Source organism: Bubalus bubalis, chromosome 24 (assembly GCF_019923935.1).
Source record: "Bubalus bubalis isolate 160015118507 breed Murrah chromosome 24, NDDB_SH_1, whole genome shotgun sequence".
Lineage (NCBI taxonomy): Eukaryota > Metazoa > Chordata > Mammalia > Artiodactyla > Bovidae > Bubalus > Bubalus bubalis.
Genome location: NC_059180.1, coordinates 6,551,561 through 6,569,306, shown reverse-complemented (window position 1 = coordinate 6,569,306; position 17,746 = coordinate 6,551,561). Strand labels below are relative to the sequence as shown.

Sequence of the window (17,746 nt, the reverse complement as noted above, 5' to 3'; positions counted from 1 at the left end):
AAGAATGAGATCAATATATTGATCTCATTATTGCTCATAGTGGGGAATTAAATCCTAAAGAAACAGAATTACATATAAGTTCCATATCCTATAATAGTGACCATAGTAACATTGCCTGATATTCCAAATTGTCAGAAGAAACATACAGAAAAGAAAGCAGAATCCAAACAATAAACGTGTTTTTAAGTTATAAAGCATGGGGGGGTGGAAATGCGAGGAAACAAAACAGCTGTCCCATAAATAAAAGAAAATGAATTTAGATTAGGTGCTTCCCTGGTGGCTTAGATGGTAAAAAATTCACCTGCAATGTAGGAGACCCAGGTTCGATCCCTGGGTCAGGAAGAAGGGAAATGGCTACCCACTCCTGTATTCTTGCCTGGCAGGCTACAGTCCGTGGGGTCGCAGTCAGACATTACTGAGTGACTACACGTTGACACACTTTTTTTTTTTTTAATTTTATTTTATTTTTTAAACTTTACATAATTGTATTAGTTTTGCCAAATATCAAAATGAATCTGCCACAGGTATACATGTGTGCCCCATCCTGAACCCTCCTCCCTCCTCCCTCCCCACACCATCCCTCTGGGTCGTCCCAGTGCACCAGCCCCAAGCATCCAGTATCGTGCATCAAACCTGGACTGGCAACTCGTTTCATACATGATATTTTACATGTTTCAATGCCATTCTCCCAAATCTTCCCACCCTCTCCCTCTCTCTCAGAGTCCATAAGACTGTTCTATACATCAGTGTCTCTTTTGCTGTCTCGTACACAGGGTTATTGTTACCATCTTTCTAAATTCCATATATATGCGTTAGTATACTGTATTGGTGTTTTTCTTTCTGGCTTACTTCACTCTGTATAATAGGCTCCAGTTTCATCCACCTCATTAGAACTGATTCAAATGTATTCTTTTTAATGGCTGAGTAATACTCCATTGTGTATATGTACCACTGCTTTCTTATCCATTCATCTGCTGATGGACATCTAGGTTGCTTCCATGTCCTGGCTATTATAAACAGTGCTGCGATGAACACTGGGGTACACGTGTCTCTTTCCCTTCTGGTTTCCTCAGTGTGTATGCCCAGCAGTGGGATTGCTGGGTCATAAGGCAGTTCTGTTTCCAATTTTTTAAGGAATCTCCACACTGTTCTCCATAGTGGCTGTACTAGTTTGCATTCCCACCAACAGTGTAAGAGGGTTCCCTTTTCTCCACACCCCACACACTTTTTTAAAAGACTTTAATATTGGCACACAAAGGAAGATTCAACTCTATTGTATACCAAAGAAACATCTCAGACAAAGTGATTCAGAAACTTTTTAAAAAGTACTTTAATTTGATTGGAGTATAGTCAATTTACAATGCTGTGTAGTGTCAGGTGTACAGCAAAGGGATTCAGTTACACATATACATACACCATTGTTTTTTAGATTCAGAAACTTTTGATGGCCAAACGTTTCCTAGACAAACGCAAACGGTCATAATATTAATTGATTTCTTCTTCTTCTTTTATTCTTTCATTTCTTTTTATAAATTTTTATTATTTTTCTCTGGAATATCTGCCAGGGCATCCAAGGCTAACAGTTTTGGCAATCTGAGTGTGAGCAGTTCAGTTCAGTTCAGTCGCTCAGTCGTGTCCGACTCTTTGCGACCCCATGAATCGCAGCACGCCAGGCCTCCCTGTCCATCACCAACTCCCGGAGTTCACCCAGACTCACGTCCATCGAGTCAGTGATGCCATCCAACCATCTCATCCTCTGTTGTCCCCTTCTCCTCCTGCCCCCAATCCCTCCCAGCATCAGAGTCTTTTCCAATGAGTCAACTCTCCACATGAGGTGGCCAAAGTACTGGAGTTTCAGCTTTAGCATCATTCCTTCCAAAGAAATCCCAGGGCTGATCTCCTTCAGAATGGACTGGTTGGATCTCCTTGCAGTCCAAGGGACTCTCAAGAGTCTTCTCCAACACCACAGTTCAAAAGCATCAATTCTTCGGTGCTCAGCCTTCTTCACAGTCCAACTCTCACATCCATACATGACCACTGGAAAAACCGTAGCCTTGACTAGATGGACCTTTGTTGGCAAAGTAATGTCTCTGCTCTTGAATATGCTTAGAGCACAATATTTTGAAAGGAGCAAAGATCCAGTGTGTTGATCACAGATATAGTTGCAGTACAAAGGAAAAGAGGAAAAAAATCCAAGGACTGAAGTGTATCCTGGTTATAATTCTTATATTAAAATTTCGTTGTTTAATCACTAATCAAGTCCGACTCTTTGTGATCCCATGGACTGTAGCCTGCCAGGCTCCTCTGTCCATGGAATTTCCCAGGCAAGAATACTGGAGTGGATTGCCATTTCCTTCTCCAGGGGATCTTCCTGACCCAGGGATTGAACCCTCATCTCTTGCTTGGCGGGCAGAGTTTTTACCACTGAGCACCTGGAAAGCTGTGTCAATATTAGATCTCTCATTTTATCGCTGTTGTAGTCTACAATATGGATATACCACAGTTCATTCATTCACCGCTGGATGGACATTTGAATTGTTTCCAGTGTGTGGCATTTCTTTGAGAACTGAAGATTTCACTTCTCTAGTGCAAACACCCAGGAGATGGATTGATGGGGGTTATATGGTTAGTGCATATTTAATTTACTTGTGAGAAATGGAATATTTCCTGCCATATTGATCTTGGTGGGGCAGCAGTGAGTGGTGGCCTGAAGCAAGATCAATTCCCTGCCCAGGAACTGAACCTGGGTAGGGCTTCCCCAGGGGCTCAGATGGTAAAGAATCTGTTTGCATAACAAGTGGTGCTGGGAAATCTGGTCAACCACTTGTAAAAGAATGAAACTAGAACACTTTCTAACACCATACACAAAAATAAACTCAAAATGGATTAAAGATCTCAACGTAAGACCAGAAACTATAAAACACCTAGAGGAGAACATAGGCAAAACACTCTCTGACATACATCACAGCAGGATCCTCTATGACCCACCTCCCAGAATATTGGAAATAAAAGCAAAAATAAACAAATGGGACCTAATTAACCTTAAAAGCTTCTGCACATCAAAGGAAACTATTAGCAAGGTGAAAAGACAGCCTTCAGAATGGGAGAAGATAATAGCAAATGAAGCAACTGACAAACAACTAATCTCGAGAATATACAAGCAACTCCTACAGCTCAACTCCAGAAAAATAAATGACCCAATCAAAAAATGGGCCAAAGAACTAAGTAGACATTTCTCCAAAGAAGACATACAGATGGCTAACAAACACATGAAAAGATGCTCAACATCACTCATTATCAGAGAAATGCACATCAAAACCACTATGAGGTACCATTTCACACCAGTCAGAATGGCTGCGATCCAAAAGTCTACAAGTAATTAATGCTGGAGAGGGTGTGGAGAAAAGGAAACCCTCTTACACTGTTGGTGGGAATGCAAACTAGTACAGCCACTATGGAGAACAGTGTGGAGATTCCTTTAAAAACTGGAAATAGACCTGCCTTATGATCCAGCAATCCCACTGCTGGGCATACACACTGAGGAAACCAGAAGGGAAAGAGACACGTGTACCCCAGTGTTCATCGCAGCGCTGTTTATAATAGCCAGGACATGGAAGCAACCTAGATGTCCATCAGCAGATGAATGGATAAGAAAGCTGTGGTACATATACACAATGGAGTATTACTCAGCCATTAAAAAGAATACATTTGAATCAGTTCTAATGAGGTGGAGGAAACTGGAGCCTATTATACAGAGTGAAGTAAGCCAGAAAGAAAAACACCAATACAGTATACTAACGCATATATATGGAATTTAGAAAGATGGTAACAATAACCCTGTGTACGAGACAGCAAAAGAGACACTGATGTATAGAACAGTCTTATGGACTCTGTGGGAGAGGGAGAGGGTGGGAAGATTTGGGAGAATGGCATTGAAACATGTAAAATATCATGTATGAAACGAGTTGCCAGTCCAGGTTTGATGCACGATACTGGATGCTTGGGGCTGGTGCACTGGGACGACCCAGAGGGATGGTGTGGGGAGGGAGGAGGGAGGAGGGTTCAGGATGGGGAACACATGTATACCTGTGGCGGATTCATTTTGATATTTGGCAAAACTAATACAATTATGTAAAATTTAAAAATAAAATAAAATTTTAAAAAAAGAAAAAAAAAGAATCTGTTTGCAATGCAGGAGACCAGGGTTCAGTCCCTGGGTTGGAAGGATCCCCTGAAGAAGGAAATGGCAACCCACTTCAGTATTCTTGCCTGGGAAATCCCATAGACAGAGGAGCCTGGCGGGCTACAGTCCATGGAATCGCAAAGAGTCGGACACGACTGAGCTACTAACACTTTCACTCTCAGCCTGGATGAAAACCAGGAATCCTAGCCACCAGACTAGCAAGGGCCAGAGGCTAGAAGCTGTTTTTCCCTGAACCTTTGCCCCTAATGAAAAATGCATTTATCACAGAGGCAGAAACTGTAAATGCAGGTACCAAGTTCATTACCTGAGACATAGCACAACAAGTGGGAGAGCACATAGAAAAACAGTTTGTTCAGTTAAAATAGGAACAAAAGGCAGAGAGGCACACCTAGAGAGAAAGGGTGCGGGTGTCCCCGCTAGCGAGGGGGAGCGCTGTATAAAGGCGGTTGAAAAGTAAAAGTGGCTCAGTTGTGTGCAACTCTTTGTGAGTTTGGGGGCTCTATACAGTCCATGGAATTCTCCACGCCAGGATACTCGAGTGGGTAGCCTATCCCTTCTCCAGTGGATCTTCCCAACCCAGGGATCGAACCCAGGTCTCCTGCATTGCAGGAGGATTCTTTACCAACTGAGCTATTAAGGAAGCCCTAAAGAAGCAGTTAAGTCATTTATGTAGGTCAGTTCTTCTGGATCTTTGTCTTCCTTCAGGCCAGTTATCTGGTTTATTTTTCCACATCTGATTTACCCTGCTGGGTGGGCACCTACCCTTCAGCCAAGATGGGTCTCAAAGTGACGGCTTCTGGGAGGAGCAAGACTCATTATGGCCTGGAGATACCCTGACTTTTGACCTCCAAGGAGCCTTGTCCCCAAAAGGGGGTAAGTGGAGATTCCTTAACCCTTTACTCAAACAGAGTTTTGCCCCTCATTGTCCCTGCCATGACTATTACCTTAGGATGTTTACAAGAAAAAAAGGCTAGCTATTTACCCAATTTCTGTTGTTACTTCCTTTTCAGAGGGCAAATAGGAGGCTGATTGTAAATGCCTTAACTGGAGCCCATTTAACTCTTGTCTCAGGAAATTCTAACAGTTTTAAGTATCCAGGCTGAAGCTCACTTCTTCATGTCCCATGAAATGCAAACAGAAGGCCAGTTGTAAATGTCTAACCTGGAGCCCTAAGGACACTCAGAAAGGAGAAAACTACCTGAGACTTAGCAGTCATCGCAGACTGCAGCCATCCCTACCAGCGACCCCCAAGGGAGCTCAGGCTGTAAAACAAAACAGAAACAGGCTACTGGCCCTGGATTGCTGAGATGGATATAAGAGGAATGATTCCAGGGAGCCCAGACTCTTGCATCTTCCCATACCTAGAAAAGCGCTAACTTCCCTAACTTGGGATCTCTGGCTTCCTTTAATTAACAATAATCTTTTGTTGTTGAGACTACCTGCCCTTTGTTGCAAAACTTCTATATAACCTGGCTCCTCCCTTAACCTCCTGGGAGAAGTTCTCTCAGGGTTTCTTGAGATGCTGTCTCCCAGGCTTGTAGTCCTCTAAAAATTCCCACCGAATAAAACATAACTCTCGACGTTTAGATGGTGAATTTTTTTTAAGATGACACTTGGTGAGAAACTGCCAAGCTCTTCTCCAGAGTGTGGCTGCAGCATTTTGCGCCTTGGCAGCGATGTATAGGCGTTTTGCTCCTCATCCCCATTAACACTTTACCAACTGTCAGCGCTTTTTAATTTTACCATTCGCATAGGCGTGTAGTGGTGCTTCATTGTGGTTTTAATTTGCACTTCCTTAATGACTAGTGATGTTGAACATCTTGTGATATTCTTACTTACTACCTATATATCCTCTTTGGTGAAGTATATGTTCACGTCTTACTCATTTTTTAGTATTTTCTTACAGTTGAATTTTGAGAGTGCTTTACGTATTCTGAATACAAGCCCCTTGTCAGATACATGATCTGTGAATATTTTCTCCCATTTTGTAGTTTATTTCATTCTCTTAACAGTGTCTGTCAGAGACCAAAGCTTTTAATTTTAACAAAGCCCAATTTATCAATTTTTTCCTTCTACAGATGGCATTTTGGGTCTGCGTTCTAATGCAGGGTGTACAGTTCACAATGATGGTAAGAAAGTTATCTATGTACCAATTTGCAAAGCATTCATGTTTTTAGAGCTATACTTATACAAAATAGAAGAAGGAACAGACAGAAGCATATGAACAATAGAAAACTAATTCATTCCTCTTAGCCCAGGAAAAATCAAATGGATCTAAAAAGAAAGAAACGTAGAAAGGGTTTGACAGAATCACAAGAGCCTAAATAACACGATAGGCCAAGTCCAATCGATCTATATAATGAATACTGCGTCCTGAAAACAGAGAATAGATCTCCTTAGCAGCTGCCAATACAACAGCACAAACATTACCATGCATTAGACCAAAGAAAGAGAACACATATCTCTCTAAACCAAAAGAACTAGGCAGTATTGCATTAGTGATCCGAGAGTTGGGGCCTGGGGCTGTGCTGGACTGTTGGTCCTGTGAACTGCTCAGAAAACGCTAACCTTCTCTGACCACAGCCGAGGTCTGGGAATCCCATGCCCTCAGGCCCTGGCCTGGCAGAGGAGGGCAGTATCCTGCTGTCATCTCCTGCCGTCTGGAGAGTTCTCTGGGTGTAGGAGTGGGGTGGAGGTGTGAGGTTCCTGGAAACTGCAGACAGCATCACCTTCCTTCTCCCCCAGAGTTCATCCTGCCCTGGCTCTCGCCCCTCAGAATGCTGGGGCAATACCCTAGCAGCTCTCACCCTGACCCCAAGGTCTTATGGAGTCTCCAGGTCTTTGGAGGAGCTAGGCTTACCCATCAGAACCAATGGAAGCTGACCTAGCCAGAGTCACCCACCTCCTTGAGCCAGCCCTGAACTCTTAACGTCTGGGGGAACAGACAACAAACCCAATAGACTCCCACCCCCTGCTCCCACCCGCTCCTTGAGAAAAATGAGTCCTCCAACCTTGATGTTCCCTTTGAGGATGGTCATGGACCCAGAGAGCTAGCCATGGACCCCTTCCTTCCTGGGAGAAACCAGCACTCTGAGGCCCCTAGACATATCCTCTGATATCCTTGTTCCTCAACTGAGTGAAGAGACCAGACCATTAGAAATAAAAAGACATACAGCAGTTTCTTTGAAAATGCTATATTAAACCACAATGCTATATTATGATCAATTGGGTGAACTGGAGACTTGCAGACTTCCTGTCCCCAGGTGAGGTCTTCCTGCAAAGGAGGCTGGGCTTCTGGCTTCAGAGGTTACAGCAGAGATGGGGGTGAGCCAGGGAGAGGAGTGGGGGGGGGGGGTGGGGGAGGGGTAGGAAGTGGGGGGCACTAACGGAGAGGAGGGAGAGTTAGGGGAATGAGGAGGAGGGGCTGAGGGAGCTTTCCCCACCTCAGGGCCTCTCTTCTCCTCATCTTCAGGGACCTGGGAACCTACCTGCCACCCCCCACCCACCGGGATCCAGGGCCCTTAGGGGTGACAGGAAGGATGGGGACTCAGAATGGGGGACCTGGCCTAGGGAACCCCAGTTGGGGGTCCTAAGATGGAGAGGGCATCTGTACCTACCTAGGGAGAGGGGGTGGGGAGGAGGGAGGATTTAGCAGTGGGGCATGGAGATGTGGGGGGCAGGGGGGATTTAGGATTGAGGGTAGAAAGATGAGGAAGGAGAAAGTATGGAAACAGGGAGACACAGGGCGGGAGTGTGGGGGAGGAGGGACTTAAGAAGAAGTGGGTTCAGAGGGAAATGGAAACCCACTCCAGGATTCTTGCCTGGAGAATCCCAGGGACGGAGGAGCCTGGTTGGCTGCTCTCTATGGGGTCGCACAGAGTCGGGCATGACTGAAGCGACTTAGCAGCAGCAGCAGCTTCAGAGGGGAGAGGGTTAAGAAGTGGTGGAGGAGCGCAGCAGGGAGTTACAGAAGGACAGGGTAGGAGGCTGGGACAGGCTGCAGGCTGCTTGCAGGTATGGGGGGAGGACCTGGCTGGCAGTAGGGATGCACACAGGAAAAGGAGAGGCAGAGGCCTGAGCCTCGGGGAAGGACACGGGGACTGGGGATGTGAGTGAAGCCATATGAGCATGAAGGCCGACACAGGAAGGTGCATCGGGACAGAGGTCAGACCCAAGACATCTGGTTTCACTATAACCAACAGGAAGTACCAGGAGGAGTGGGCCACTTGCATTTTGCAGGTGACAGAACCAAAGTTCAGAGAAGTTACTGACTTGCCCAAGGTCCCACAGTGGAAGAGCGTGGATTTGAACTGGGTCTCCAGGTGGGTTTCACCCAAGTTGGGGGAAGGATGAGGGTAGGCGGAGGTCTGTTATGCCCTAGGAAACCAGGAGACTGAGCCGCACGAGCCCATGGCCCTCTCTCCAAAGGCAGTGCAGATGGTTCTCTCCGCTGTCCGGGCAGGTGGAGAGGGCTGTGTGGGCTCACAGTGAGGACGAGACCACCTCAGGTCTGTGAATATGCACCTGCCATAGAATTCACAAGACGGGCAGTGAGAATAAGGAACCATCCTGCAGGGGCCTGGCTAGGAGGTTACTGCCTCCTGTCCCAGCCAGCCCTCTGCCCTGGGAGAGGGGCATCAGGAGCTGGACCTGTGACAGCTCCTTCCCATCAACCCATCCCGACCCCTCACCCTGGCATTGGTGTCCACGGTGTCCAAGGCCACAGGGAAGTTTTCTTCGTTAACTAGAGAGAGAGAAAAGAGAACGGGGGAGGAAGAGGAAGAGGTGGGGAGTAAAAGGGGGAGGGAAGGAAAGTGAGGAAGGCAGGGCCTCAGGGCGTTCCTGGGCCCCTGGGCCTGCCCTGCAGGGAGGTCCTGTGCAGGACCTGGGCCTTAGAGGGGTGCGTGGAAGCAGCGAAGTAAACTCTAGGGCAGGAGGTAGACGCCTGTCTTGGACAAGAGAAGTCCTCTGGTCTGCCCAGACCAAAATGGTGCCCAGGGAAGCACCCTCCAGCCCCCACCTTCTCCAGGAGACAAGACTCACCTCTTTTGTCATCCTGGAAGGCAAAGTTAGAAAAAGCCGGTTTTGCACTCTCATCCCAGGTCTCGAACCACTTCCTGTCGTCCCTGGACCTGCCAGAAGGGCGCCGCGTTGTCAGAGCAGGGTAACCTGGTCTGGGACGCCTTTCCCCTCACCCATCCACCCCCAGCTCACTCACCTGCCTCGGCCTTGCCTGTCCCTCCTCTGGGAGCGCACAACGAACACGCTCAGCGCCACCACCAGCAGCAGCAGAAGCAGGGCCCCAGCTCCCGCCAGGCCCCCGACCAGCGCCTTCCAGGAGATGGCCACCTCGCAGCGCGGGCCCAAGAACCAGTGCGTGTCCGTGGAGAAGCAGCTGGAGGACGGGGTCACAGGTCAACACCACCTCACCACCTCCCGCGCCAGGACAATAAGTGCCCCTAGACAACCCAGGTCCTGGCAAGTGGGAGCGGCTCCACCAGGAGACGAGGGGGCGGTGCCGGAGGGGCCAGATGATTGGCCCAGCTGGCTGTGGGCGGGGCCTCACCGGCAAGAAGGACCACTCCTCTGCAGAACGCATTGGCCCTGATGGCAGTCAATGGCGCCTTTCACGCCTGCCGTGCATTTGGTGACACAGCGGAGCTGGTTCTCCTCCAGGAAAGGGAAGTAGAAATCCTTAAAACCTTCGGCAGCAGCGCGGCGACAGATGGCTGGGGGGTAGGTAGGGGGTTGCAGACGTAAAGACCTCATCCATTCTACTCTGGGGCCTGGCTATGGTAATTCTGAAAATCGATAGAGGACTGCATTTCCGCGGGTGGCGTGTCAGCGGGTAGACCGTGGGATTATGAGTGCAGGGTAGGCTCGTCACCCTCTCCTCACCTTCCCTGTTGATCCTTGCCCACGCGGAAGCTACCAACAAGGACCTGAGAGGCAGCCCTGCCAGGTCGGTACCACTTGCGTCCCCAAAAGGTCTCCCCCTCCTCCTTGGGAATTTCAATGGACAGATGTCCCTTGTGGGACGGGTCCCGGCCACCTGGGGCCACTCAGCCCTTTGCCCCACCTCTCACCTTCAGGTGACAGCTCCGTCCTGGTGGTGGTGTTCACCTTGATGGAGTCAGGCTTAAAACACAGGACTGGGGGGCACAGGCACAGGTGGAATCGGGGGAGGCACAGGAAGGGACAGAGAGCGCTCTGTCAGTATGGGGGAGGTTTGGATGGGCCATGAAGGAAGGCTCCTTGGGCCTCCCTCATGTCCCCTGAATAGCCAGGGGTCCTCAGCCACCCGGGAGACCTTGAGCAACTCTCTCTTCTGCAGCTCCTGGGTTCTGACAACCCTTCCTTAGGCTCACCCTTGACCCGGTTTTCTGTGGACCTGTCTCTCTTCTCCTATCCTGCCTGAGGTACCACAGGGCGGACACCTGCCCCCCAAAGACCCCTGTGTGAGTTGGAGCAGGCTGGGATGGTGGCTGTGACCCTGACCCCTCCCTCCAGCCCCAGGCCCACAGCCTCTGTTCACCTTGGTCATTTTGGCAGCTGTTCCCATCCTGGCTAACATTCTGGAGCTCCTCCTTCAAGGCCACCTTCACCTTCTCATACTCCTCCTCCAGCTGGAGGCTGAAGGGTAACTCCAGCAGGACTAGATATTCCACCACGATGCTGCCATTCCTGAGGGCAGGGGTGGGGTGCAGAGAGCCTTAAAAGGGGCCCAGGCCCAAGCCACCATACAACTGTAGAAGGGCATATCCGGACCAGCCACAGCTATGCAGGTGTTGGCAGGAAGGGGCAGAGGCAATGAGATGGGATTCCAGACTGATTATGTCCAGAAGGGGCTGCTAGCCTGGGTAGGCAGGACAAGGAATGATTAACATTCGCTTTGTGTTCCCTCAAGCCATAATCAAACCAGGCCCTTCTGGGCTCTCTGCCTCCCTCTTGCTGACCCATCCACTAGACCAGTTGCCAACCAGAGAGACCAGCTATGGTTCAGACACCAGGCACCAAGCCTCAGGCACCACCTCCCTGTAGATCCCAATCATTCTGCATCCAGCATGCTTCAAGGAGAGGGGAGCCATCCCTCCTACAGAGGAATGAATCCTGAAAGTGATCCCCAAACACCCTCCATGGAGTAGTTTCCTTGCCTCCTCCGTCCATCCCTCTCTTTATGACATTGAATGATTCCAAAAGCAAGGGATGGCTTCTTTGGCCTTTCTTTGTGCTCTCCACCCACCACCACACACACTTGACACTGCTTCCACAGCCCTGGAAAGGGGTCCTACCTCAGAGAAAGGATCTGCACCTCCTTGAACCCCTGCACATTTTGGTAAATCTTCTTTATCTGAAATGTGAAGGATCCTGGCTCACATCTGAACCTCCAATCAGAGGGCACCCCCAGGCCCAAGCTCCACTCCAAGGTCATTTGAGTTTTGAATTCCCCCACCCCTTCCTCCTCACCTGATCCCGGAAGGTGTTCGTGAAATCCCTGTAGACCTTGGAACTGTTGTCATTGAGGTCCAGGGAAAACTCCTGGTTGACAGACACCTCCATGCCCACTTCACTGTCCACCATATCTGTACACAACATGCCCTGCTCTGGTCACTTCAACGTCCATTCCTGTCTGACGTCACCACCACCACCCTAACCCAGAAGCTGCTCCCACTGCCCCTCTCCATGTTCCCTGAGGACTGAATGAATAGCAGAAGGAAGGAGGTAGGATTTCTGGGATGTGTTGTCCTGAGATGTGAGAAATACTGGAAGTGGGATGTCCCACAGTCAGTTCTGTAGTCCCTCTCTAGTCTGCCCCAGTGGGAAGAAGAATAGTGGCCCCAAAGATGTCTATGTATAATCCCCAGAACCTGGAAATATATTATGCTACATGACAAGGAGGAGCTAAAGTGGCAGAAAGAATTAAGGGTACTAATCAGCTGACTTTAATATGGGAAAATTAACGTGGAATATATGATTGAGCCCAGTGTAATCACAAGAGTCCTTAGCAGGGGAAGAGGGACTCAGAAGAAATGAGAACCACTCAGGGGATGATGTTAAGTATGGAAAAAAGGAACAGACATGCAATGTGGCTGGCATCAAAGATGTAGCCAGGGGGCCTTGAGGAAGAAATGTAGGAGGCTGGAGAATGTGGAAAGGGCAAAGAAATGGATTCTCCCCTAGGGCTACCAAAAAGAACCCAGCCCTAGCCAACACCTTGATTTTAGCCCTGAAAGACTCAGGTTGGACTTCTACAAAATTCTACAGTAATACATTTGCATGGTTCATCTGCTGAGTTTGTGGTAATTTGATACAGCAGAAATTAGCAACACAGACTGGGAGGAGGTCCTAGGAAAGAGAGTGGCCCCAGTGACCTCCTGGAGGTAAGAGTGGAGGATAGGTATGGTATGGGGTAGAAGAGAGCATGAGGGAGAAAACAGGGATAAAGAGATTTGGCAAAATGGTTGGTCTCATTAAAGTGACACCTCCCAAGAGAAAGTGCAAAAAGCAACTCACCCAGATATATCTCTCTGGCAGCCAACTCGCAGTGGGAGCCATAGAAAGTTCGGGGACAGAAGCACTGGCCCTGCATCCAGCTGCCACCATTGTCACAAGCGCCTGGGTGGCGAGTGAAAAGGGAAGTTCAGGCCAGGACTGACCATGGTCATGGGATTCAGCAAGGGAATGAGAAGGGGTAAAAAGGAGGCAGGAGCTCCAACCTGGGCTGCTGGTAAACCTGGACTGTGTGGTCATCTGAGTAGTGGTCAAAGTTGTCCAGCGAGATGTATGCGTAGAGAGAGTCCTGGTGTCCACCAGTATCCGTGGAACTCTGGTGATTGGTAGGCTTTGAGGTGTCAACTTGCGTGTAGCCATCATGGAAGATGAAGATCTCCTTCTGCGTTTCACGATGCGTGGGGAGGTAATGAGGCCAGGCACAGGCCGAGTATTTACAAAGTTGGAGTTGATCCAGGTCCCACTATTAGGCCTTAGTTTGCTCGGGAAAACCGTGTTGATGGGAATTCTTCCAGTGTTGATAGAACTAGGAGCAGCAGTCTTGTTGGAGGGGTTAGTGTCCAGCTTGGGAGAAGTACCCAGTTTATCAGGGAACAGAGTTGTCATACTTGTGGAATTGGGAGAGGTGACCATCTCAGTAGTAGAGGTAAAAACTGATAATGGGACAGTGGGCATAGAGGTAACTTCAGCATTTGGACCCACTTCGATACATGGTGTAGTGGGAGAAGCAGACACTATTGTAACTGATATGGATTCTGGACACAGGGTGGTGGAAGACAGAGTCAGCATGGTGGTCGTCTGGGTAGGAGATGTCATTATGGAAGTCATGGTGGAAGAAGTTTTTGTCGTTTCAGTTGATGAAAAGGTGGGAAAAGCAGTGAGAGAGGAAGGGCCTGTGTTCTCTGCACTGGACATATGAGAGGAGGTAGAAAAAGAGCTACTTGTCATGGAGACCCCTGAACTTGAGCTAGTAGAAGATAGGGATGATATTGTTATTGCAGGTATTGAAGAGGAGATGATGGTACCAAAAGGGGTACTTATCGCATTAGTAGAAGTACTCAATATAGGGAAAGCTGAAGAGGGAGAAACACCTGAAGTCCTGAGAGCTGTTATGGAGGTGGGTGTTGTTGCCATGTTTGTGGTCCCAGTCTTGGCAACTTCTGTGGTCGAGGGAGTGCTCGAGGATGCTGTGATCAAGGTGGCAGGGGGAGACGTATGCATGGGAATGGTGACCTCAGTTCTGGTTATGGTAAACGTCCCAGTCGGAGATGAAGAGGTGGACATGGACTGGGTGGCAGGGATTGTGGATAGGGTAAACGGAGGGGTGGAGGCTGTGGGTTCAGTGGGTACTAGTTCTGTGGTTGGGAAAGATGGAAATGATACAGGCGAACTGGATGCTGTCAAGGTACTACTGGTCACTGGCATAGAGACTGGAGATGTCTGAAAATGGACTGTACTTGTTTGAGTGGCTGAGGATGTGATGGGAGAAACAGAAGTAATGTCTGTTGTCAGAGACTCTACAGAAAGGGTACTGATAGGAGTAACTGTGGTTCTCAAAGTGGATGAAGCAAGCAGGGCTGTGTCCCTCATTGTGGCTGTTTCTACAGAAGCTGCAGTGGAGGACAGTCCCATGGAACTGGACTGATACAGGTATAGATCAGTGCTGGTGGGTGCCAAAGTGCTTTCAGCGGTTTCCTGCATTGAATTAGACATGTTAATTGCATATGAGGTGGTATTGTCTGCCTGAGTGGTCCAGGTACTGCTGCTAGGCATGAGAGAACGACCTAAAGATGGACCTGGAATGCTGGTAGAGAGGAAGGGAGTTGCTGTACTTTGCATGTTAGGGAACACAGATGTCTCACTGGGCCTGGTGGCCAAGGTTGTCACGATATTAGAGGTTCCTGTATTATGGGTAGTGGGAGAAGATGGGATATTATCTGTGGTGGAGGGGGGAGGTGCCAGACAGGGAAAGTGTCCAGCTGAGGTCGGCCTTGGAGGTGGAGGAACCAGCAGAATTCATGAATGTGGACTGGGTGGAGGCTGGTGACAGGGTAGACACTTCTATACTGTCAGAGGAGGCAGGTACAGTCGTGGATGTCTGCACAATAGTGGAGCTACACACAGATGCAGTGAAAGCCGACCTGGAAATGTTCCCAGGAGACGAGGTGGTTGAAGAGGTGATGTGCAGAGCACTTTGGTGTTTTGTGGGGATGAGTGTGGTCACCAAGTGTGTGCTATCAGACTGGGTGGTTTCTGCAGTGGAGAGCAAGGGCAGAGGGGCTGTGATTGAGGTGGTTAAATTTGCAGTCTGTCAGACTGGTGATTGCTGTCGAGGAAGTGAGGACAGAACGGATAGGAGGTGAACAAAGAGAAGTGGTGTAGGGTGAGAGGATATTGGATGTCAACGTGGACAGGTGATTTCTATTGCTGGTGGAACTGGAGACTGGATCTGTGGTTGCGGTAGGAGTGAAGGAAGGTAGCCTAGTGGACAATAACAAGGTATATCTGGTGGGAAGTGAAAGGCTGGCAGTGGTGTGGGTGGTGGGGAGTCTGGTCCTGTCAGTGGGCAGAGGGCTGGTGTTCGGGGTGGAGGCGGAGGCGGGCTCTGTGCTGGGGGCAGGTGGAGGGGAGCGAGGCACCCCCGTGGACGCGGTCGGGCTATTGGTGGCCACGGGAGTGGAGGTGGTGGACGCGGGAGCATAGAGTGTGCTGCTGGACGTGGTGGAAGATGTGACTGGCGGCGGCGAGGGAACCCCCGTGGCGACAGGCTGGCTAGAGGTGTCACTGGGAGGAGTCCCCGTGGTGGTGGGGTGCAGGGGCGGCACACTGGCGCTCGGGGCAGGTGGGCTGGCACCCTCGGCCAGAGTGGTACCGGCCCTGGTACGGCCGGAGGCCGGGGAGGAGGCGCCTAGCGATGTGGCGGGAATGGCGCTGGAGCGGAAGGGAGTCGCCGTGCTGCGGGGAGTGGTGAAGATGGAGGCGGCGGCCGGCGTGCTGGCCGAGGTTGCCTGGACAGGGAAGGTGCTGTGTGTGCGGTGGGTGGTGGGGCCGGAGGAGATGATCCCGGTGGTGGGGGTGGCCGTGGGCGTGGCCTAGGCCATGGCCGTGGCCGCGGGGGTGGGGGTGGGGGTGGCTGAGGTGCTGGCCAGAGCGAGTGTGGAGCCGAGGGCCACGGCGGAGGGGGCGGTGGTGGATGGAGCCGCGGGGCCGGTGGATGCGGCCTCGGTGGTGGCGGGCGTGGAGTTTGGGGCTCCCGTCCTGACGGAGGAGGGAGGGAGAGTCGTGGATGTGTGCAGCGTGGCGGAGGCCGGGAGGGGTGAGGTGAATGCGGAAGTGAGGGTGCCCCCGCTGGAGTAGATGGTGGAAGAGGTGAGGGCCGGAGCGCTGGGCCGTGCGGTGGGCCTGGGCGTGGTCACCAGGAGGGTGCTAGCAGCCCCGGTGGTGTGTGCGGCGGCGGCAGAGGGCAGAGTGGCCGTGAGGGAGGTGGCCGGGGCTGCGGTGTCCCTGGGAGTGGCGACCTGTGTGGTGGAGCCGGTGGGCGTGCTGGCGGGAGTCAAGGCGCCGGCAGTGGTGTGGGTGATGCTTTTGAACTGTGGTGTTGCAGAAGACTCTTGAGAGTCCCTTGGACTGCAAGGAGATCCAACCAGTCCATCCTGAAGGAGGTCAGTCCTGGAAATTCATTGGAAGCACTGATGTTGAAGCTGAAACTCCAATACTTTGGCCACCTGATGCAAAGAGCTGACTCATTTGAAAAGACCCTGATGCTGGGAGGGATTGAGGGCAGGAGGAGAAGGGGACAACAGAGGATGAGATGGTTAGATGGCATCACCGACTCAGCGGACATGGGTTTGGGTAGACTCCGGGAGTTGGTGATGGACAGGGAGGCCTGGCGTGCTGTGGTTCATGGGGTCTCAAAGAGTCAGACACGACTGAGTGACTGAACTGAACTGAACTGAGTCTCCTTGGACTGTTTTCCTTTATTTCATCATTTTTCACTTCTCTGATTAAACTTATTTTTTGACTAAAGTTTTCCACAAGCAAAAGGCAGGCAGAAGACATGGCAAGGACCACAGAGTCCTGCTCCGTTTCACTTTCCCACCACACACCCTGACCCCAACAAGTGCCCACTCACGAATCATCCACCTCTTGGCTTCCCATTGTCCAAGCCATAGGGTTAGTCTCTTTAGAACAGACCAGCTCAAAGAGCTAACAACCAGGGTTCATGAGCCATCACCAGCCAGACCACTCTGAGGTCAGCCTGTTGGTGGCTGGTTTACTCCCTTCTGAGAGCTCCACCTGAAGAAGCACGTGTGCACTGCTAGGAGTGTGACTGCGGGAGTGGATGGGGTTCTGTCCCCTTCCAGAGCTGGGACCAAAATCCTAGGGGACTCCTCCCCTCCTGCTGTCTGTGCCACAATGTCTGAGCCATACCTTCCGGAGTCGCAGACCCATCTAATGCAAACGGCAGCCCTGCTAGAGAGATACCCTGAGCTATTTCACTAGTATTTTGCCTTCTCAAAAGTGGTTCTCTGCTCTGATCCCCAGTTCCATATGTACCTTTCTTTACCTGGCAGCACAAGGAGGGACAAGCCTACCAGCTCCCAGTTGCTATTTTCCTTCAGCTCTGGTTTGATAAACCCAGAGGCAGAATTCACTGATAGAGGTGGCAGAGTCTGACCTTGAAGGATGCCAAAGGATATGTTCTTTGTATTGTGTGTTGTGTTGCTCGGTTGTGTCTATTTGAGACCCCATGGGCTGCAGCCTGCCAGGCTCCTCTGTCCATGGTGATTCTCCAGGCAAGAATACTGGAGTGGGTTGCTACGCCCTCCTCCAGATGATCTTCCCAACCCTGGGATCGAACCCAGGTCTCCTGCACTGCAGGCGGATTCTTTACCAGCTGAGCTACCATGTTCTGTGCATTAGGAGAAAAGAACAAGACTGTACCCCTGAAGGCTCTGCTGGAGTAGGCGGGGCCTCAGGGATGGTGGGGGATGGTGGGGGAGGAGAGGGCAGGTCTGATCTGTTGTTCGG

General features: G+C 50.4%; 1 protein-coding gene across 1 annotated transcript; it reads right to left on the bottom strand.

Annotated features, from left to right (window-relative positions):
• Window positions 1-7,382: 7,382 nt before the first annotated feature.
• LOC123331572 (mucin-3B) lies at window positions 7,383-13,348 on the bottom strand. The gene is made up of 12 exons (XM_044935829.2): window positions 13,154-13,348; window positions 12,922-13,097; window positions 12,719-12,798; window positions 11,672-11,787; window positions 11,497-11,555; window positions 10,740-10,888; window positions 10,291-10,356; window positions 9,771-9,933; window positions 9,423-9,599; window positions 9,248-9,336; window positions 8,896-8,948; window positions 7,383-8,728 (listed from the first exon to the last, which is right to left on the bottom strand). Exons 1-12 carry the CDS (start codon window positions 13,346-13,348, stop codon window positions 8,687-8,689), a joined length of 1,365 nt encoding a protein of 454 aa, XP_044791764.1. The 3' UTR covers window positions 7,383-8,686.
• Window positions 13,349-17,746: the final 4,398 nt, after the last annotated feature.

Bases quoted from the DNA above. Each gene is read 5' to 3' on its own strand.
- LOC123331572 (XM_044935829.2), bottom strand. From the start codon at position 13,348: ATGGTCACCTCTCCCAATTCCACAAGTATGACAACTCTGTTCCCTGAT. The intron at 10,889-11,496 runs GTAGGACCCCTT...CCCTGCCCTCAG, and splicing joins GTGCAGATCCTTTCTCTGAG to GAATGGCAGCATCGTGGTGG. The intron at 8,949-9,247 runs GTGAGTCTTGTC...CTCTCTCTCTAG, and splicing joins CTTCCAGGATGACAAAAGAG to TTAACGAAGAAAACTTCCCT.